The sequence below is a fragment of the Meriones unguiculatus genome, chromosome 12 (assembly GCF_030254825.1).
Source record: "Meriones unguiculatus strain TT.TT164.6M chromosome 12, Bangor_MerUng_6.1, whole genome shotgun sequence".
NCBI classification, from domain to species: Eukaryota; Metazoa; Chordata; class Mammalia; order Rodentia; family Muridae; genus Meriones; species Meriones unguiculatus.
The window spans coordinates 74,881,994-74,905,997 of record NC_083360.1 but is presented as its reverse complement, the minus strand read 5'-3'; the positions used below and the strand labels follow the sequence as shown (position 1 = coordinate 74,905,997).

The 24,004-nt window shown below is 37.2% G+C and overlaps 1 protein-coding gene across 3 annotated transcripts in view; it reads right to left on the bottom strand.

Moving 5' to 3' along the window:
* Positions 1–24,004, bottom strand: part of Hook1 (hook microtubule tethering protein 1) — a 70,148-nt gene that overhangs the window by 16,632 nt on the left and 29,512 nt on the right. For all 3 annotated transcript variants that reach the window (XM_021656666.2, XM_060365899.1, XM_021656665.2), the window contains 9 exons: positions 21,420–21,487; positions 20,510–20,572; positions 12,240–12,323; positions 9,732–9,898; positions 6,907–7,047; positions 5,791–5,992; positions 5,137–5,247; positions 3,257–3,344; positions 3,119–3,179 (listed from right to left, as the gene is read on the bottom strand). In XM_021656666.2, the coding sequence (XP_021512341.1) occupies positions 3,119–3,179; positions 3,257–3,344; positions 5,137–5,247; positions 5,791–5,992; positions 6,907–7,047; positions 9,732–9,898; positions 12,240–12,323; positions 20,510–20,572; positions 21,420–21,487 (985 nt within the window). The remainder of the gene's footprint in view (positions 1–3,118; positions 3,180–3,256; positions 3,345–5,136; positions 5,248–5,790; positions 5,993–6,906; positions 7,048–9,731; positions 9,899–12,239; positions 12,324–20,509; positions 20,573–21,419; positions 21,488–24,004) is intronic.

Below are 24,004 nucleotides of genomic sequence, written 5' to 3'. Positions count from 1 at the left end.
GTCATCATAAAATTAGCAGGTAAAGAGTCGGAAATATGCTGAGGTAACACAGATCTAGACATACAAATGCTCTATTTGTCTTAATTGTGGTTCCCAGCTCTGAATCTCCAGGAGTGAGTATCAACCTGGAGTAACCACAGACATTTGGAAAGTAAAGAGACTGTGGAAGGCACAAACTCTAGAGAGGGGGATGGCAGGCTATAGGTGCTATAATGGAGTAAATGGAGAAAACGGGGAGAGAAGTAAGTTGGGAGGAATAGAATAGCACAATACTGAGAGAGACTGACAGAAAAAGACAGACACACAGAGAGAAACATAGAGAGAGAGAGGAGGGATAAATACACTAAAGATCTTTTCAGGTGGGAGGATAATTTTGTGTTTATCTACAACAGTATAGGCCGCTGCAGTTGCACTCTGTTGCCTCTCGAAGGTTGAAAGTAGGTCCCTATTGTGAAGGACACCAGGCACTTTGAGCTTAAGGGAAATTCAGCAGGATCTGACCCAGAAGTCTTCATGAAGGCTAATTCTACAGTACTCAAAGGTACCAAGAAAGAAACGTAATCAGTATTCTTGCCCAGTGTGGTGCTATTGAACCACAGTGACCACCCCGGCAAGACAGCCTGAAAGGTGTAATACTGGCACTTCTATCTTGCTAATTTGACTTGAAGCCCACTCGACAGATTCTACTACCACCACATCCCAAAATGAGCATGATCTTAGAGCTGCATTCTTTTTCTTTTTTCTTTCAGGCAGGGTTTCACTATGTAGCTCTGATTGGCCCCGAAACTCAAGAGACCTTCCTGCCCCTGCCTCCAAAGCACTGGGATTAAAAAATGTGTCACCTGTCTCTGACATGAACTCAGTGGCTGGCTCTCTGATCACCTCCCCCTGAGGGGACAGCAGCCTTACCAGGCCACAGGGGAAGACAATGCAGCCAGTCCTGATGAGACCTGATAGGCTAGGATCAGAGGGAAGGGGAGGAGGACCACTCCTATCAGTGTACTTGGGGAGGGCCATGGGTGGAGAAGGGGAAGGAAGGGTGGGACTGGGAGAGAATGAGGGGACTACAGCTGGGATATCAAGTGAATAAACTATAATTAATAAAAAAATAAATTTAAAAAATTAATGTACACTAATAAGAAAATATTCTCAATATTGTTATTAAATCAGTTAATGTTATAAAAATGTGTCATGTTGAACCTATCCCTATATCCACAGATAAGTGTGCCTCTTGCCCTTACAGGAAGCCAGAACTTGACACAATGCTGAGAACAACTGCCTGTGGGGCGCTCAGCCCCAACTCTTACACACAGCACAATCTGCATGTTAAGTCTCAGGAAATATTGTAGAAAAGGTGGTGGGACGATCTCAAGAGCCAGAGGACCAGGACATATCTGCTGGGAAATTTACTTTTATATATGTAAAGGAAGCTGCATGCATGAAATTTCAAAGTTTTGACTGTCTAAACAAGACCTGAACAATGACAGCACCAGTTGGATAGGGAAAGATTATACAGGCAATTAAAGGCTGCAGAGAGAGAATCAATCTTCTCCAGAAATGAGCCTGTAACTGTTTACTCAATTCCAAGTGGTCAGGCACCAAAACACACATATCAGCAACACTAAATGGCCTCAGCAGTTAAGATTTATTTGTTTAAACATATATAACAATGATAACTAAAGAGAGGTAATGAATAAGAAGTGAGACAGGAAAGGGTGTAAATACAGTATACATATGATACTTTAAATATTTTTAAATTTTATTAATGATTTATATAAAGATTATAATATACTTTTTATATTGAGATGCAATGCAAATTTCATTATCATATTAAATAGGAACTTATACTTTCTCCCTTTTCTAAATCTCACGCTCCCAAAGCAACTACTTTCAACAAATGAAATGTGTTTTAAATGACAACAGCATCACTCTAAAAATTAAGCTCTACACCTTTGAAAAGCTGATTTTAGAATAATGATTGAGTCAACAACAAATAAAAAAATTCTCATTTTATAAAACTCCTCAGAGGCTTATTAATTTTTTTTGTCTTATACTTTTATAACTTGAAATGAATTACTAAACTTCTACAATAAAGAAACTTTCGTCATATGAATTTTAGGCATTTTTTTAAATAACAAAGCACATGATCTTACGACCTAATAGAAGTCAAGTAACAAATTTAGAACATTGTTTGTGGTATTCTGCTTCAGCTGTATTTCTAAATTGTTGTAGCAACAACTACCTGTCTATTAAGTTAAATGTGCCAAAGAGAGTTTCATTATTTTTTTTTTCAATGCAGTTGAGTTTCATTATTATTTGTCTAAATTATTCTGGAAAAAAAGGTATACATTCCCAAAAGTTTACCTACTATAAGATTCCTTGTATAAAAAATATTAATAAAAAGCAACTGGTGTTGATCGTCTAGAGGTGAGGTCTGGGGGGGGTGGTGGCAGGAATGGGGAATAACTGCTACTGGGTGAGGTCTCTTGGTGTAATGACAAACATTCTAAAATCAGACAATGGTGATGGCCTCAGTGTCACAGTGACAAGTCTATGAACGGCATCAACAGCAAACTATGTTTTTAAGTAGATGAAGTATATCTTAATAAAACTGAACAACGGATAATCTGGGTTTTTATAAATAAAACCTGACTCTTGCCAAAACCAAGAGTCTATTTTACAAGTGGGCAGATAAAATGCCTAAACGTAAACCACCATCAACAACCAGGATAAAAGATAGACTGAGGGAGATTGCCTACATTTGTATTTTGTTTAATTTTTCCACTGTCTCTGACAACTCTACTCACTTTAATTTGTCATATATTAAGAGTTTTCTGAATTAAAAAAAACAGAATAATTATTTTAATACAATACATGATATGGTCATTAAAAACTAAACTGTTACTCTGCCAGTTTATAAAATTTTACATCTGATAATTTTTTAAATTGCTGGAGCAAAAAGTTAAAGTTGTTTTCAGTTAAATGATCACAAACTTTTACTAAATAATGAAGCATTTATTGAAGCTTTAGTAGACAAGCAAATGTAAAAAAAAAGATAGCCAAAAAAGAACTGGTATTTGTACTATCAGGTATTGATTATCAATGAGTGCAAATTTACCTGTATTCCACTGGCATGATCTCAGCAGCAAGGTTTTCGTAACTTTTTGTAGCAGATACATCTAAGCAATGAAAATCGATGAGTGTGTCAGTAATATTTCAACCATCAGAAAAACAAACTTAAATCTATTCGACTCACCAGCTTGGCTTAGGTGATCTTGCTGTGCCTGTGAGCACCGCAGCTCTTCATTTGTCTCTTTCAGAGTGTCTCGCTGTTCTATTAGTCGCTACAAAAAAAATTGTTTTATCAGCAGTTATAACCCCCTTAACAACCAGTAGTCAGCAACTGTGTGTGTGTGAGAGAGCACATGCACACATACATGCGTGTGCAAGTTCCTTCCACCAAATGGGGTCCAGAGATCAAATTCAGGTTCTCAGTTTTGACACAGCAACTTTTATCCACTAAGCCATCTAGCCTGCCCAGAACTCAAATTTTAAATTTTAAAACTCAACTAAAAAGTTACAACAGCCACGCCTGACAGTGGGATGCTAGCACAGGAACTAGACATACAGATCAGTCTAAGAGAACTGAAAGGCAAGATATATGCTCTTATGTTTCTGGTCAAATAGGTTTTTTGTTTTTTTTTTTTAAGCAGTAGACTATTTGTAGGGTGGGGGTGTGTTTAGACTTACTGGAAAATTGAATAGAAAAACCCACCCCAAGTTCCTCTGCATTCCCTGATCTCTCTTACCCTACCACTTTCTATATTACTAATACCTTGCACTGTTGTGACCAATGTGCCAATGTGGTTACACTATTATTAATACAGTCCTATGTTTAGGCTTTGCTCTTTCTGTTACATATCCTATGACATGAGTGCACCATAGCAGTTTCATACTTCACTGACCTATAACAAGACAGTATCAATGAGGAAAAGTCTTTTAAACAAATGACCCTGGGACAGCAGACAGTAGCCTACAAATAATTAAGTAAGTTGGTCACTACCTCACATCATATAGGAAATAGAGCATGAACTACATATAAGAACCAAACTACAAAACCTGTGAAAGAAAAGTAAATAAGTAAATCATAATCAGAAGAAAAACAGATACTGTGACTTGATGAAAATGGAAAATGTCTGCTACAAACAAGACCACTATGAACATGAAAAGACAACATAGAGAATCAGAGAAAACATCTAAAAATTAGTTATCTAAGAAAGGACTTAACTGTAGCTGGTCTTTGCTACTTTGTGGGTTCTTCTTATTCCCACCCTTTATCCCCAAGTTTTCTGTCCCTAACCCTATATAAGAGAGAAAGGAGGCTAGAGGGGATAGAGAGAGATCCTTGAATTTAATTTCTTTACTTTGTTTCTTCTTTGAGCATGACTACTAACAAACCTCATCCAATCCCCTGAATGACTGACAACCACCAACCATGCCTCTCAGGGCCCTAGGAAAAAAAAGTTCCCAGAATTCCAAATATTACACAATCACAGAAACTATCTGCAGCTGGTAAAACCACTGCAGCTGGCAAAACCATGACTCTATTAAAGCACGAGGCAAATCCTAGTCAGCTGCTGTGGAACGTCCAAAGCAGCCCCATATCCCTATGCCTGAGATTAAAACAAAAACGTATTTCTTATATTTCTGTTTTCTAAAGAAACCAAGATTCTAAAATTGTCACTATACTTAATATCCACAATACATTAAAAACAAATCCTTACATAATAAAGAAACGATTGAAGTAAAACATGGGAAGGATTGTTAAGAGCCCTTCGATAAAAAGTACTATACAAGCAAACAGCCATAAGGTACACATACTTGGTCAATGTCTTTAGTCAGTACAGAAATGCTAGTAAAAATTAACATACCACTTCACATTCAGCAGGATAGCTAAAATAACCGTAACTACAATAAACCAAAATGACAGAAAAGAACTGGCAAGAACTCAGAAAAAATACTAAATATAATATGCCACTAGGGTTCAGATTAGTGGTTACAGGTTAAGGATTAGAGTTAATGGCAATTCAAAACTTTAAAAAAATGATACATTTCTCATCAAACATTTTTGATCACCTCTTTTTCCTTGAGTAAAGCTTCATGTTTTTCTTCAAGCCGCTTCATTTCAAATGCTAGTGTATCTGCCCTTTTGGATTCAGAGGAAAGCTTAGTGTGAAGGTCCTGAACCTTTGGGCAAGAAAAAAAAAAAGTAAAGGAAATAGTTCATGATACTCAAAAATTTTCAGGGTTGAATACATGAAAAGTTGATTGGAAATAAAATGTCTAATATTAATGTCTAATCCTAAGTATTTAGAAGAATAGAATATCAAAATAAGAATTACATAAAATTCAACATATTACGTTAAATGTTAAAAGCAGGCTTTAGTTTACTATCTCTCTAGGTTGTTTAACAAATGGCGCAACAAGGTATCTGAGGGTAGAGCTATATTCTCTACTACTGTCTTGGCATTTGTCCGAGTCCCAGAACACTGACAACCGATAAAAGCTCAACAAGAAAACCTGAAGCGATCAGAAAGCAGTTAAAAATGTGAAGGATGCAGAAATGTCAGATTATTTAATCATTCTTTAAACTAAAATTGCAGAAAGAAGAAATTCACCAGGAGCACAGAACTATACACTTGGTGCTTAACTTCTGCATCACTCTAAAAAAAGCAAATGAATTACATTAAACTTGTAATTTTACCAATTAGATATTCAGACACCCCTCACCTGGCGCTTATAGGTCTCTAGCTGTGCACGCACTGCATTGGCCTTCTTCAGCTCCTCCTCTAAGCTCACAGTGTTGTGCATATACATCATGTTTGTCTCCTGTAGAGATTTCACCTGCTTGCGGAGGTCATTTAGATCTTGCAGCTTCTGACGATACACTTCCACTGTTGACTCCAGTTTATCTGCTTTGTCTGAGGTGGCCCTACAATAATAAAACATGTATGCATACTTTTTTTGGACTGTAAAATGAATCTTCTAAACACTAAAAGACATAGGTCTAAAACCATTTCAAGTTTATTATTTTTGTGATAAAGTCATCAAATATAAAAATACTTCAAATTTGATACAGACTTTTAGCACAATGTACCAAAATGCATGAATAAATAATTATGAGCTATCTACAGTTCTCAGAAAAACTGTGTGTATTGTTTGGCAAAGTTATAACTATTCAATATGCTCACAGAGTTGATTCACTTGATAGCTTTATCTGGCAAAGCACTTTTCTTTAGAATTGCATTTACCTGAGCAACTGGGCTAAAGCAAAAATTAACTGAAACATCAAATCACTTTAATAGAACACATAGGTCCAAATTAATAGCTTTAATGATTTCTTTTCAAATGGATATTACAACAGAAAAAAGAAGTCACATAAAAACAGCAACAGAGGCCTACCTAAGGCCCAGTAGCTGAATGTGGTTCCCTCTAGGCTAACACCCGAGTTTAGTTACAAGAACCCACAGTGCGGAAAAGAGCCAACTCCTACAAGCTGTCCTCATAGACAGGACACTAAGCATACATTTTATATCTCGGACAACCCTTCCTAAGAGAAACATAATTCTTACCTCCAGTTAATTTTCCAAAATGTATCATTTATAAAATTCAAGGGAAATATCATTTTGGGTTTATGGGTTCTAATGTGAAGCTGTCCTTAAAAACTTAACATTACACCTTTAAACCATAGTTCTAATTAATGAGCAGAGATGATGACCAGAAGTAATAAAGTAATCACTGATCAATACACAGGGATGATATTAAAAGTTCTAGTAAGACTGGAAATCATTCCAATTATCTAAACAATAACTTAAAAGTAGCACAACTATGGCAGTCAGGCCATACCTAAGAACATCTATCTCATCTTTCAGGGCTCTGGTTTCCTCAGCAAGGCTCGTCAGCTCATCATTCCTGTGCTGAAATTCAATCAGCTGCTTTTCAAGTTCCTCACAGTGAACACGGTAATCATCTTTTGCAGCTTCAAGTCTTGAAATAAGAAAAACAATTTTAATACACTTTCCATCCTTTTTCTTTATACTGAGATATGAAGTTATTGTAACATAGTTAAATTCCACCTTCAGACGAGGAAAACAAAAGTAAAAGGTAACTCTTGGCTGTTAATATTGAAACACAAATGAAAGGTAAATAATTCTGAGTTTTCACTGTGCCTCTTATTTATATCTGGCTCTAAAAGAAATTTTAAATTGGCAAAGATAAAGAAAAAATATATATATTAAAAAATAATTATCTATACAACATGTAAAGTAAATATTGCTTCTTAGCAGATTATGAAAAATTAAGGGAGCTAACCTAGAACCCCTGCACAGATGTAGCCCATGGCAGCTCAGTCTCCACGTGGGTACCATAGTAAGGGGAACACAGACTGTCTCTGACATGAACTCAGTGGCTGGTTCTTTGATCACCTACCCCTGACAGGGGAGCAGCCTTACCAGGCCACAGAGGAAGACGGTTCAGCCAGTCCTGATGAAACTTGATAGGATAGGGTCAGATGGACAGGGAGAAGGACCTCCCCTATCAGTGGACTTGGAGAGGGGAATGAGAGGAGATGAGGGAGGAAGGGTGGGATTGGAGGGGGCTACAGCTGGGATACAAAGTGAATAAACTGTAATTAATATAAAAAGACAAATGAAAGTTAAAAAAAGAAAAATTAAGGACAATCAGCCTAGGGCATACTGCTATATCAAAAAGAAAATAATCAAAAGAAAGACTACATATTAAAGACACAAACATTGACTTGACCAAAGCAGAGCATCAAAATAAAGAGGACAGCCACAGACTTAGCATTAATCAGCTAATGAAATATTCTGCATTCAATTTTGAATAGGGAAAAGTTATAAGGAAATTGAGACAACTAATTGCATTTGAAAATGCTCTGTGGTTGAAATAGGAACATCGGAACATCATGTCAGTGAAAAAAAAATCTCCTAATTATCAACATTATGCTACTTTTAGTAAACACATGTTGTAGCTTAAAGGAGCTAAAAAATCTGCATCTCGCTAAAAATATGAATACCTACATGAATACTGTCTGCGCTAAACAGAGAAAGGGTTTTTTTTAAAAGAAATAAAGAGAGGAAGGAAGAAGGAAGGAAGGAAAGAAGGAAGGAAGGAAGGAAGGAAGGAAGGAAGGAAGGAAGGAAAGAAGGAAGGAAGGAAGGGAGGGAGGGAGGGAGAGAGAAAGAGAGAAAGCCTGAAACAACTGTAAAAAGCACACAGGAAGGAGTTCCATATATCCTGACAATTTTATTTTACAAGTTTGAAATGATATGGAAATATATGTGAAGTACAATTAAAACACTTGTTCTCTAGGTCTTGGCACAAGGCTCAGCATTCATCTCAGAGGAATTCCGCATCAGAAACAACCAAGATTTACTAAAGATCAGAACTTTGGCTGTTTATTTCAACAAATGTTTTTTTAAAAGATTATATATATATACATACACTGTATGCTGCTTGCATGTGTGCCTACAAGCCAGAAGAGGGCACCAGACCTCATTACAGATGGTTACAACCCACCATGTAGTTGCTAGGAATTGAACTCATGACCTTTGGAAGAAAAGCCAGTGCTCTTAACCCCTGAGCCATCTCTCTAGCCCTAGTTGTTTATTTATTACAATTTATTCACTTTGTATACTAGCTGTAACACCCTCCCTCAATTTCTTCCCAGTTCCACCCTCTCTCCCTCTTCCACCCCCCCTCCATGTCCCTCTCCTAGTCCACTGATAGGAGAGGTCCTCCTCCTCTACTATCTGACCCTAGCCTATCAGGTCTACTTCTGTGGTCTGGCAAGGCTGCACCCCCCCCCCCCCCAGGGAGAGGTAATCAAAGAGCCAGCCACTGAGTCCATGTCAGAGACAGCTCCTGCTCCCTTTACTGAGGTAACTCACATCAAGACTGAGCTGCCTATGGGCTACATCTGAACAAGGGGTCTAGGTCCTCTCCATGCCTGGTCCTTGGCTGGAGCAGTCTCTGCAGTGGCCCCTGGGCACGGATTTTTTGGTTCTGTTGGTCTCCTTGGGGAGCTCCTGTCCCAACCAGGTCTTTTATCTTCCTATTTCTTCCCTGTTCCATAAGATCCCCTGTACTCTTGTCCAAGGTTTGGCTGTGAGTCTAATCATCTGCTTTGATACCCTGCTGGGTAGTCTTTCAGAGGCCCCCTGTGATAGGTTCCTGCCCTGTTCCCTGTCTTCTCTGGCTTCTGATGTCAATCCTGTTGCCTTCTGAATGAAGATTAAGCATCTTCCTTAGGGTCCTCCTTAGTGTTTAGCTTCTTTAGGGCTATTGGTTTTAGTATGTGTATTTTAAAGAACAAAATGTTAGCATCTTTTTAGCTTAAGATCTGCATCCTTTCATTTACAATTTACTTCTATAGGCACTCTTTCCAAGGCCTCTGTGACCCCTGCCCAAACTCTTATTGCCTCTGGTCAATATATAGCTTATACCGCTGAATGCTTTTGATTTATTGTGCATATTCTACTTGGTTTACCTGACTGAACCCTTTGCAGAAGGGACCACTTACTCCATTTGTTAGTTTTGTTAGAGTATTTTAGTCAATATTCTAAGCATGTCTAATTCTCAATCATCACCTGTTGATTACGACACTTTAGATATTAGTTTAATAAAACAATAATATCTACTAAAAATACTACCTATAGTTTTCTTCTTGTAATTGTTCCAGTTGTAGCTGTGCATGAAAATACTTCCTCGCAACCATTGTATTTGGATCGTCAAAAGAGTCATCCAACTGGTCAAGCTTTTCATTCATCATCTCGTTTTCAGAGACCAGTGAATTCTTCTCATCCTGAAGTGCAGTGACCTGAGAAACAAACATCAATAGCAAAACAGCCTCTGAGGAGGTAGGAGTTCTCGATTCTAATTCTGACTGAGGAATCAAACAGTTTAACTAGCAGATGAGATTATTTTCAAGGATTCCTCCAACACTATAATTCTGAGGATAGGAGTAATAGATCAAACAAGAATAATAGATCAAACAAGAATTCTGAGGATAGGAGTAATAGATCAATAAATAAATTCAATGTTTCTAAATCTAAATTTAAAGTAGATACAATTTGAGGTGTAGGCTAATTTTCAGAATGTGGTTATTTTTCTCAACCTAAGCTATCATTTTAGGTTCATAGTAGAAAAAAATGTATGTTTATATGTACATACATACATACACACATACATACATACATTATGGATGGGCATTCCCTGAGTCCAGAGGTTTAGAGGCCACCTTTGGAATCAGTTCCCTTCTTTTACCTTTGCATAGGCTCCAAGGATTGAGCTCAGGTCTTCAGGCTTTACCTACGGAGCCATCTACAGCCTCCAGGGCTCTAACCTACTCCTTCACTGGAAGCTCCCAGTCTTCCATCAGTGCAGTTCCTGAACCAATTCCTGTTTTGTAACTATCAAATGCATGAATCTAACTGTAAAAATGAAATGTGCCTTCAGTTTGCTTTGTAACACATGCAAATGAGATATACAGATAGGCTGAGAACATGACACTAGGTGAATAACAACAACAAAAAAACAACTTTCTGTTCAAAAGTCAACTTATTCAGCCACACTTGTCACATAGTTCAGTGACTACCTACCTGTCACAAATTCTAAGTGATTGTACAATAAAAAGATCATGACTGTGAAAATGGAAATGTAAGGATTTATGTAACAGACTTATTCTGATATAAACACCATAGGGTCAGACTGAGACACAATGAAAGAATACAGGTCAAGGACTGCTCCTCTGAACATTTGAGATATGGGGCTATCTGCACAAACATAATAAGATAATTGACATAATAATGACATACCACTAGCCTTATGCTCAGATAGAGTAGGCAGCACCACCAGAGGCCACAGCAGCACTTAAACAGCAATGGCCCCATTGATCTACCACAACTGCTAATTACTATACCAGTGATGCTGTATTCTGATTAGAAAGTTATCACAAGCTCTCTTCTGATTATTTTAATTTTGTTTTAAGAAGAAACACCGCACTTGAGAAAGCAGGGAGGCACACTGCTGGATGGCTTTTCAAGTGTTTCCTCCAGAGTCATCTGTCTTTCTGATTTTATTAACTGACATGAGTTTGTATCATGGTACAAAACAAGCTGTTCTAATCACTTAGGCGATTGCATGTACTTTACTTTTTTTTTTTTTTTGCAGTGTTAACATTTTAATCCTGATTTATTATCATAATCACCTTGATTCAGAAACATTGCCCTCTTTCACCATCATTCAACAAATGAATAAAAAAAGAGCCTTCACTATCAACATTAAAAACCGCTAGGAGTACAGGTCAGTATCTCAGCAGCACAGACTGCACTTACAGGACCCTGATTTCAATACGCAGCAATGCAAAATGCACACATACATATGCATACGTACACAGACAGAAAGACAGACACACACACACACACACACACACACACAAAGCACACACATAAACAAACACACATACTTCTATGCTTATTTTTCTAGTTGACTGACAAATATTAAGGTTATTTTTTATACAAGTAAGATGAGACATACTTTCTTACTTGATAAATGAAATCCTTCCATGGCCCTATTTTGTCGATCTCATTAACAAATACATCCAAGTTCCATCGTTGGAGCACATGGCTAAAGCTGCAGGCCAGAAGTTGTGCAATACCTGAACTATGTCTTTACTCAGTGGGCCCCAATGCTTGAACATGCCACGTTTCTTTAATACAGTAATTACATACGACATATATATGACAATGAGAACAGACAAACACACACACACACACACACACACACACACGTAGTTGAATCTGAGAGAATATACACTCTATTAGAGGGTCATGAATTAATTACTAAGCATAACATTAAATTGCTTCATTTAATATTCAAAAATTATTATAGAAACAATACATTAAATTTTCCATTTTTATAACATACAAAACTGAATCTTCATCATGAAATTCTCCAATTAGTATAATGATATTCTCAAAGAATAATAAAGCCAACAATTTTTGAATGGAGACAAGTATTTATGAAACTCCCAATTGAATGTTGAAGGATCATTTTGATGTCTCTTCCAGGAAATGAAAATCAACCTTCAAAACACTTTACTAGTTTTAGTTATTTAAATTGAAGAGAACTCTTCTCTACTCGGGTTTCTCTGTTCATACCTGCATATCCAGTTCCTGACACCTCTGCTTTAGCTCTTCCTTTTCTGCTATGGCCTCCTGAAGCTCTTCTAAAGTCCTTTTAAGCTGAAAGAGAAAACATCATTCCCAAAAGACCATGTTTTAGCAACTTAAAACAATGAATCCTTCTGTCAACATATATACAGTGATACTAGAAATCATGTCTAAATTTCACCTTTTAACTAATGAGCCTTCATTGATTGCCTTGGTGTGATATATAATCTTACTAATAGTTTAAGATAAAGTCCAGCAAAAACTAAATTTTATGAAAATTTTAGGACATAACTTAAAGTTTATTAGACATTGTATTTTTAAATTTCATTACAGAAAATATGTTTTAAAAAAGTATGCTTGAGAAAAACTCAAGCGATAACACATGCTGGAGAGGTTGTGGAGAAAGGGGAACCCTCCTCCACTGCTGGTGGGAATGTAAACTGGTACAACCACTCTGGAAAGCTATCTGGCGCTTTCTAAGACAACTAGGAATAGTGCTTCCTCCAGACCCAGCTATACCACTGCTAGGTATATACCCAAAGTTTGTTCAAGTACACAAAAAGGACACTTGCTCAACCATGTTTATAGCAGCTCTATTTGTAATAGCCAGAACCTGGAAACAACCCAGATGTCCATCAACGGTGGAATGGGTACAGAAATTGTGGTATTTTTATACAATGGAATACTACTCAGCAATCAAAAAGGAGGAAATCATGAAATTTGCAGGCAAATGGTGGGATCTAGAAAAGATCATTCTGAGTGAAATATCCCAGAAGGAGAAAGACAAACATGGGATATACTCACTTATATAGACCTATAAGATATGATAAACATAATGAAATCTATACACCTAAAAAAGATAATCAATTGAGCGGACATGGGGTAAGATGATCAATCCTCATTTAGAAAGACAGATGGGATGTGCATTGAACGTATGACAGGAGTCTACTGAGCGCATCTGAAAGACTCTAACTAGCAGTGTTTTCAAAGCAAAGACTCATGACCAAACCTTTGGCAGAGTACAGGGAATCATAAGAAAGAAGGGGAGTTAGTCTGATGGGGAAAGGATAGGAGCTCCACAAGGACCAAATATATCTGGGCACAGGGTCTTTTCTGAGACTGACATTCAACCAAGGACCATGTATGGATATAACCTAGAACCTCTACTCAGATGTAGCCTGTGGTAGCTCAGTAACCAATTGGTTTCCCAAAGTGAGGGGAACAGGGACTATTTCTAACAGGAACTCAATGACTGGCTCTTTGGTCTCCCCACCCCCAAAGGGAGGAGCAGTCCTGTTAGTACACAGAGGAGGGCTTTGCAGCCAGTCCTGAAGATACCTGATAAAACAGGATCAGATGAATGGGGAGGAGGTCCCCCCTATCAGTGGACTTGGAAAGGGGCACGGTGGAGATGAGGGAGGGAGGGAGGGACTGGGAGGGAATGAGGGATGGGGACACGGCTGGGATACAGAGTTAATAAAATGTAAAAAAAAAAAAGAAAGTAAAAAAAAAAAAGTATGCTTGACCCACTGCTCATAGGAAGCCCATTGGCTGCTCAGTTTTCAAGTGATTCTCCTAGTAAGGGGTACAGAGCATGTCTCTGACATGAACTCAGTGGCCGGCTCTTTGATCACCTCCCCCCTACCCCAGGGATGCAGCCTTGCCAGGCCACAGAGGAAGATGATGCAGCCATCTTTCGATGAGACCTGATAAGCTAGGGTCAGATAGAAGGGGAGGCAGTCCTCCCTTATCAGGGGACTAGGGAATGGGCAAAGGAGGAGAAGAGGGAGGGTGGGTAGGACTGGAGGAGACAAGGGAGGAGGCTACAGAAGGGATACTACATGAATAGATTGTAATAAGTAAATATACAAATAAAACTAAATAAAAAAAAACCAGTATGCTTATAGTTAAACAAATTTATCAAAAATAAAATTTGAAACTCTTTAAGATTCCTAATATTACTCCCCTGGAGGGGGTGGGTTGAAGCCGAACACCTAGAAATGCATTTGGCCTTTTCTTTTACTCTTTCCATTGACCACCTAGATCAGGTTAGACACAGGAAGAGGGGGGCCCTTTTTCTAGTAGAAAGTGCTGTCACAGACTCCTGAGTCTTTGAGCTACTTCTCCAGTCCCAGACAAAAGCGATAAAAATTGTGAATGTGTGTGTTATCTGTGTTTATCAGTATTGAAAGCATAATAAAAATTTTGCAGATTTTTAAAAATTATCTACTGCTTAATGAGACAACCAAGTAGAATGGGCCACATCAAGGATCAGGTGGAATATTTAGTAGCACTGACTCTTGAACATGATCATAGAAAACACAATCTATCATTTCTTAAATTCGTTAGGAATTAGACATTAGGGCCATAGCTCTGACTGCCTTCCTGAGGAGGCCTGCCAGTCCAAAGAACAACTAGGTTAGACACTTTGACTTAAATTCTCTGCCCACATGGTCCTTTGGGGCATAGACAACATCACTGAAATGCACTATATCCTGTGAACCCCATTTACCAGGATACCTCTTTGCCTACCATCCCAAGGAGGGCCTTCTGACCCCAGGAACATCCAGGTTAGCTCCCAACCCCAACACCAATTCCCTGTCAGGTCCTTCTGGGATACAGCCAGCAGTGAGCTGTGCACTGTCCCCTGAGCTACGTTGGCCTAGGCACATCTCTTACTGCCTTCCCAAGGAGGCCTACTGACCCAAAAACCATCCAGTTGGCCAGCCAGTACCAGGGACAACAGATGTCTAAAGGCTATTGTAAGAACACAATCAACAAGAGCCAGAGCAATATGGAGCCACCACAGTCCAGCTATCATTACTACAGCAAGCTCTGGATGTCCTAACATAGATGAAGCATACGAAGTTAACCTTACTTCCAATCTTTTGAAGATAATAGATGCTTATAAAGAGAAAATTAATAAATCCCTTAAAGAAATAAAGGAAAATAAAATCAAACACGGGAAAGAAATGGATAAAACTGTTCAAGACCTGAAAATAGAAACAGATGCAATAATGAAAACAAAACACTAAAAGAATCCTGAATACAGAAAACCTAAGGAAAAGGAAAGGAACTATAGATACAACCATCACCAACAGAATACAAGAGATGGAAGAATCTCAGGTATAGAAGATACGAATGAAGAAATTGATACCTCAGTCAGTCAAAGAAAATGTTAAATCTAAAAAGTTCCTGATACAAAACCAAAAGAAAGTGCATGCACGCACTCAGATACACGACACACAGACACCACACACATGCATATACACACTCATGCATGCACTACCACCATCAACATCAAAATAACAGGAATTAGCAATCATTGGTAATTAATTTCTCTCAACATCAATGGATTGATTTCCCCAATAAAAAGATACACAATAAAATATAAAAATAAAAAGATACATACCTCAACAACAAAGATAGACATTACCTCAGAGTAAAGGAATATAAAAAGGTTTCCCAAGGAAACAGACCCCCAAGAAACAAGTTGGAGTAGTTATTCTAATATCTAATAAAATACTTTCATCCAAAATTAATCAAAAGAGATGAGAAAGAACATGTCATACTCCTCAAAGGAAAAATCCACCAAGGTGGAACCTCAATTCTGAATATCTATGCCTCAAATCCAAAGGCACCTACATTTGTAAAATAAACTAAGCTTAAATCAGACATGGAAACCCATATATCAATAGTAGGATACTCCAACAACCCTCTCTCACCAATGGACACATCAAGACAGAAACTAAAGAGAGACATAATGAAATTAACCAATGTTATGAGTAAAATTTATCTGAGAGACCATTTCATCCAAACATGAAAGAATATACCTTCTTTTCAACACCTCAGGGAACATTTTCCAAAACTGAGGGTCAAAAAGCAAGCCTCAACAGATATAAGAAAATTGAAATGATCTCTTGAATCTTACCAGATCACCATGGATTAAAGCTGGATTTCAGAAACAACAGAAAGCCTATAAACTCATGCATACTGAACAATTCTCTACTCAATGACTACCGGTCAGGGAAGAAATAAAGAAAAATACTAGAAGACTTCCCTCCTAGAATTCAATGAAAATGAAGGCACAACATACCCAAAACTCATGGGACAAAATGAAAGCATCGTTAAAAAGAAAATTCATAGTACTGGGTGTCTTCATAAAGAAATCAGGGAGTTCTTATACCCAATTTAACAGCATACCTGAAAGCTCTGGAACAAAAAGAAGCAAACACACCCAAGAGGAGTAAATGGCATGAAATAATCAAACTCAGGGTTGAAATCAGTAACTTAGTAACAAAGAGCATAATACAAAGAATCAACAAAACTAAGAGCTTGTTCTTTGAGAAAATCAACAAGATAGACAAACCCTTAGCCAAAATACCTAAAAGGCAGACAGACAGTATCCAAATTAACAAATTCAAAGAAGCATTAGGTTTTACTTCAAAAACCTATATTCCACAAAATTGAAAACAAAATGGACAATTTTCCTGATAGGTACCATTTGCCAAAGTTAAATTAAGATCAGGTAAACAATTTAAATAGATCTATAAGGAAATAGAAGCAATCATTAAAAGTCCTCCCAAACAAACAAACAAACAAACAAACAAAAGGAGTCCAGGGCTAGATAGTTTTAGCACAGAATTCTACCAGACTTCCAAAAAGCTAATACTATACTCCTCAAAATGTTTCAGAAAATAGGAACAGAAGGAACATTGTCAAACACATTCTATGAGATCACAGTCACCCTGACACCTATACTACACAAAGACTCAACGAAGAAAGACAATTTCAGAGCAATTTTTTTTCTATAAACATAGATACAAAAAATAAAAAATAAAAACAACAAACTATGCATAAACCAAATCCAAGAACACATCAAAAACATCATCCACATGATTAAGTAGGCTTCATTCCAGGCATTCAGGTGGTTCATCCTGCATGTACTCCACCAAGATAAACAAAGTGAAAAGGAAAAAAAAAAAAACACATTATCATCTCATTAGATGCTGGAAAGCCTTTGACAAAATCCAACACCCCTTCATGTTAAAAGTCTTTGAAAAATCAGGCATACAGGAGCATACCTAAACATAATAAAGGCAATATACAGCAAGTCTATAGCCAACATCAAATTAAATGGAGAGAAACTTAAAGCAATTCCACTAAAATCAGGGATAAGAAAAGGCTGCCTACTCTCTCTATATCAATATAGTACTTGAAGTTCTAGCTAGAGCAATAAGACAACTAAAGGAGATCAAAGGAAATACAAACTGGAAAGGAAGAGGTCAAAAGTATCACTATTTTCAGATGATATTACAATAAAAATAGTGACCCCAACAATTCTGCCAGGGAACTCCTACAGCTGATAAACACCTTCAGGAAAGTGGTTGGATACAAAATTAAAAAAGAAAAAAATTCAGTAGCCCTCCATTCTATAAATGAAAAATAGGCTGAGAAAGAAATTGGGGAAACAACACCCATTACAATAACCACAAATAATATAACACATTTTGGTGTAACTATAATGAAGCAAGTTAAAGACTTGTATGACAAGAACTTCAAGTCTCTGAAGAAAGAAATTGAAGACAATATCAGAGGACAGAAAGATATCCCATGCTCACGGATCAGTAGGATTAACATAGTAAAAACAGCCAGCCAACTTACCAAAAGCAATCCACTGATTCAATGCAATTTCCTTCAAGTTTCCAACACAATTCTTTACAGACCTTGAAAGCAAGCTACTCAACTGTATATAAAAAAAAACAAGCAAACAAACAAAAACCCCAGGACCTCCTGAACAACTGTGTACATAAATAAACTTCTGAAATTATCACCATCCCTGATTTAAAGCTGTACTACAGAGCCATAGTAATAAAAACTACATAGAATTGGCAGAAAAAGACAGGTTGATCAATGAAATTGAACCAAAGACCCAGAAATAAAATCACATACCTACAGATACCCGATTTTTGACAAACATGCCAAAACCATACAATGGAAAACTGAAAACATCTTCAACAAACAGTGCTGGTTTAACTGGACATTGGAATGTAGAAGAATGCAAATAGATCCATATTTATCACCTTGCACAAAATTCAAGTCCCAGTGGATCGAAGACCTCAACATAAAAAATGGACACACTATATCTGTTAGAAGAGAGGTAAGGAAGAGCCTTGAAAAGAGTGGGTACAGAGACAACTTCCTGAATAGAATACCAATAGCTCAGGCACTAAGATCAACAATAAATGGAACCTCATGAAACTGAAAAGCTTTTTCTTCAAGGAAAAGGACACTGTCAATAGAACAAAATGGCAGCCAACAAACTGGTAAAAGATCTTCACCAACCCTACATCTGAAGGAAGGCTAATATCCAAAATATATAAGGAACTCAAGAAACTAAACACCAACAAACCAAATAACCCAATTAAAATGGGGTACAGAAGTAAGCAGAATTCTCAACAGAGGAATCTTGAATGGCTGGGAAGCACTTAAACAAATGTTCAACATCTTTAGTTATCAAATCAAAACATCTCTGAGATTCCATCTGATACTCATCAAAATGGCTAAGATCAAAAACTCAAGTGACAGCACATGCTGGCGAGGAAGTGGAGGAAAGGGGACACTTCCCCATTACTGGCGGAGTAAAAACGTGTACAAGCACTTTGAACATCAAGTTGGCAGTTTCTCAGAAAACTGGAAATAGTTCTACCTCAAGATCCAGTTATACCACTCCTGAGCATATACCCAAAAGATGTTCCACCATACCATAAGGGCATTTGCTCAACTATGTTCATAGCAGCTTTACTCTTAATAGCCAGAAACTGGAAACAACCTAGATGTCTCTCAACAAAAGACTGGATAAAGAAAATGTGGTACATTTACACAATGGAATATTACTCAGCTATTCAAAATAATGTCATCATGAAATTTGAGGGCAAATGGATGGAACTAGAAAACATCATCTTGAATGAGGTAGCCCAGATGCAGAAAGACATGCATGGTATGTACTCACTTACACATAAATATTAGCCATAAAGAACAGGATAACCATGCAACAACCCATACACCCAAAGAAAGCTAAGTAACAAGGAGCACCCAAGGAGAATGCTTAAATCTCAATTAGAAGGGGAAATTAAATAGACATAGGAGGAGAATAAAGGGAGGGAAGTGGGCTGGAGAAAAGGTGAGGAGGGGAACAGAATGGGGACCCAGTATGGGTAGGAAAGGGCTGAAAGAGAGGGGGAAATCAGTGGGGGGACGTCTCTGGAATGAACCGGAGTCCTGAAAAAATGAAGGCTCCTAGGAGTCTATGGGGGTGACCATAGCTGAGTCTTCTAATAGAGGGCGATATTAAGGCAGAAGTGCCCACTTCCTATAGTCTGGTTGACTTCCAGTAGAAGGAGGACACCAACCCATCCAAAAACAAAAATCTTTCATCCAAAATTTGTCCTGCCTACAAGATGTGCAGGAATAAAGATGGGGCAGAGATTGAGGGGATGGCCAGCCAACGACTGGCCTAACTTGAGACCCATCCCATGGGAGAGAGCCAACCCTGTCACTATTAATGATACTGTGCTACACTATGCTTGTATGCAGGAGCCTACCATAACTGTCCTCTGAGAGGCTTCATCCAGCAGCTGATGGAAACAAAGTCAGGAGTCAAGGACTCCTTCAGAGTAAACTACCCTGGGCCTATGGAGTTCAGAGAGTCTGAACCACCAACCAAAGAGCATGCATGGGCTGGACCTAGGCTCTTACACATATGTAGCAGATGTGCAGCTTGGTCATCATTTGGGTCCCATAACAGTTGGAGTGGGAGAGGGGACTGTCGCTGACTCTGTTGACTCACTTTGAATCCCTTTCTCCTAGCTGAACTGCTTTCTCTGTCCTCAGTGGAAGAGGATGCAACTAGTCTTGCTGAAACTTGATGTGTCAGGAGAGGTTGGTACCCGTGGGGGGGAGTGTCTTCCCTTCTCAGAGAAGGGGAAAGAGAGAGGGGTATGAGGGTGGGATTGGGAGGAAAGGAGGGAAGGGGGCTGTGATAAGGATGTAAAGCAAATAATAATTTTTTAATGAAAAAAAATCAGAATGGACATAAAAGGAACGAAATACATATTAGTACCCAAGTGTGATCTTATAGCAAATCAGATTCAGTTTCACAGAAATAAACAAAAATGATTTTTTTAAACCTTTTAAAATAACTGGTAGAGGAATCATGTCACCTTTGTCAACCGTCTTCTCACACAATGAAATCTTACCTGCTGCTCTAAGTCTCCAACAGTGTCACTTGCAGGAGAGTTCACTATTTCTTTACTCATCAACTAGAAGAGCGAAAATAGCCAAGGTAAATACAGTAGTACAATGTTTATGATAATCTATTTACTTGAAAGTAAACTGATTTATATTTAACTTAGCTTGCTTTAATTTAATGACTCTTAGAACATTAATCAGATAAAAAATTTATTAGAGATAAAACCAAATAAGAACCTTCAAGTATGTTAGTGAAAATATTAAAAATAAATTAAAATCCAAGTTTTAGGAGACATATTCATTTCTTTTATTTTTTGCTTTTCCTATCAGGGGTCTTATGAGGTAGACGAAGCTGGTTTCAAGTTTGTGACCCTCCTGTAATAGCTAGGGCTAGAGTGCACTGGTCTTCCTAAAAAAAATAACTCATATCTCATATACTAATACTTTTCACCCAAGATTTATAACTGGCATTAAGAGCCAATACTGTATCCCAAGAATCTGATATCCTTTCTATTATGTATGATATAATCATAGTCCTAAATTCAGGTTATTTGGCTCCAAAATCTAAGTTTTCACAAGTCTAAAGTTCTAAATGTATGTGATAGATACACAAGAGTGTCAGGAAGACAGTTCTAGCTTATAAGAAGAGAAGTGGGAAGTCCCACATGCAGTAGAGTTGACTACTTTGTTCTTATTAGTGAAAAATACTTTAAGGGTCTGGGGATTTAGCTCCGTGCTAGAGCATACAATCTCATCAGAGTCTGAGTTTGGTATTTTGAAATACTAATTATCAACTTAGAATTATGGGCCCTAAAACTGAACTTAAAGGCTTTCAACCATATTTTTAATTGTTAGAAAGTTACATGTAGCCTTACATCACTTGGGTCTTCACACTTACGTGAGCGTGGTATCACTTACCTCCTGAATTGCAGTCATGACCACATGTTGAACAGATTCTTCCAGGGTCATTATATTTTTAATATGTTCTGTAATTTAAAAAATTAAATGTCATAAAATCTGTTCTATATAATAATCAAAGTGTGAAAATTAAGTAAGCATAAATGATCCTTCATGCAAGTACACTAATTCACTAATAAGTCCATTAAAAGATGAAAATACTTACCTTAGTAATGTAAAATTTTTAGCCAAATAAAAAACCTTTTTTTCTATTATTTTCTTTTGAAGGTTTATTTATTTATATGAATGCTGTCTGCATATACACCTGAAGTTAGTAGAGGGAATCAGATCCCATTATAGATGGTTGTAAGCCACCATGTGGTTACTGGGAATTGAACTTAAGACCTCTCCAAGAGCAGCCAGTGTTCTTAACCACAAGCCATCTCTCCAGTTCCCCTTTGGGTTTTTAAAGTAAAATAAAAATACTGCAAGAAATATTAAGACAATTGATAATAACTATCCAATTTTAGATCCAGAAATTTTGTGTACCATTCGCATTCATAGGTACACATGCAGCTTTCTGCAGTATCTGCTCAGCATCCATTAATTCTCACAGATCTAAACCTTTCCATAAACATATACAGTAAGCGAAGGCAATTCACCCCAACAAGAAATGATCTTACTCAGAGAATGCCTCAGATACCAGCCGACTTAGTCCACTTCAACTAGCATGATTGTGACCCAACCACAGCCCTCAAACGCATCCAATACTTTTACATTTCCTGATTCTTTTGGAGGCTCCCGACAGGTCCTCTAAATCTCCCTTTCCTTTGTGATGCTAAGAGTCTGAAAGGTTATGCACTTGACCACTAAATACTAAGGAGAAAAATAATTAACTGAACAATGTACCAAAGACTTAATGATTTCCTTTAATATGCTGGATGCTTCAAGTCTGCTGAAATCTACATGAAAATTGCCTTTCCCTTTGAGAAGAGTATTCTTAATAGTCAAGCCAATCTCATTTTAAAGTACAAAAATACAGAAGTTGTTTTATAACCTTGAATTTAGGGGTTCATTTCTTGTGAACTGTTTTTCTTTTTACTTTGATTCCATCTGCAGTTCTGAGGATGGAATCCAGGGCTTTGCATATGATAAATGGGAGTTCTACTACTAAACTACACCCTCATCCTACTAGTAGTTTTTATTTAACTAGTCAAACCTAATTTTTAACCCAGACAAATATTTTGAAAGTTAAACTGTTTCTTTACGTGTACTGCTTATTAAACTATCACTTGCAAATCTAGTGACTCAATTTCCTTTTAAAAATATGAAGACAAGAATTTAGGGTAAATTATGAATGAGATAGTATATTAAAATTTTCAGGGTACAACAAAATCATTAACACTGGGGAAATTATAGCTTAAACGGTCAATTATGGCTTATAATATAAGCATGGTGCACTCACAAGAAAATGGTAGAATGCAATACAAGAAATTAAATAACACTAAAATGAAATAGAATCAAAGCAAAATGTTATGTCTCCAAAAATGAATATTTTTGAAACATAATTTATGGAAACATAAATTAGGCAGAAATGTTATAACTAACCAGAAACCAAAACAGAAGAAAAGTATTAATTCAAATAAAAGAACAACAGTAACAAAATATTTAGATTTAAACCTAAACTATTCCTTTTCAAATTATTACAACTAGGGCATTTTAACCTGAATGCGTAAAAATTCTTTATCATTACAAAAAAAAAAAAAAAAGAAACAAACAAACCAAAAAATAAAGATCTTTAATGTCCCTGACACTAATATAAAAAAAGCGATCACTTGTCCTGTGAAAAGGTAGTTACTGTATGGCAAACGCGGGAATAGGAAAATTGTATGGGTGTGTATGTGTATTTTATAAACTATAGTTAATTTCTTGTTACTTTATATTTTCTTGAGCTTGGTCTTATTGAATTTACTTGTCTGGTATCCTTTTCTTGAACATGCAGATGATTTCCTAAAGGAGATAGAGTAAGAGCAAGCTTTGGGCAAAACACACAGAAACAGTGTCAAAGCTGTTCCCACTTGAACTGATTCAAGTTCCCACTGGAAAGTAGACTCAGTCTACTCAGTTTACTTTTATGACACTTGTGCTCAGAAGCACATAAGATTACTTATATATATTAATGTAATTGCTGATATAATATATTATATTAGTGTAATGTACCAATTCCATTAATATCACTGTCCCACTTCTCAAAAGAAAAAGGTAGACAGTTTTGTTCTAAACAGAGCAGCAACTATTTGAAAAAGTTTGGATTATAATTTATGAGCTGAATATTTTTTTATTAAAAAGTAAATGAACCAGGGGAGCAGCCTTGCCAGGCCACAGAGGAGGACAATGCAGCCAGTTCGGATGAGACAGATAAGCTAGGGTCAGATGGAAGGGGAGGAGGACCTCCCCTATCCATGGACTTAGGAGAGGGGCATGGGAGGAAATGAGGGAGGACAGATGGGATTGGGAGGGTAGGAGAGAGGGGGCTACAGCTGGGATACAAAGTGAATAAATTATAATTAATATAGAAATAAAAATTTAAAAAATTAAATGAACCT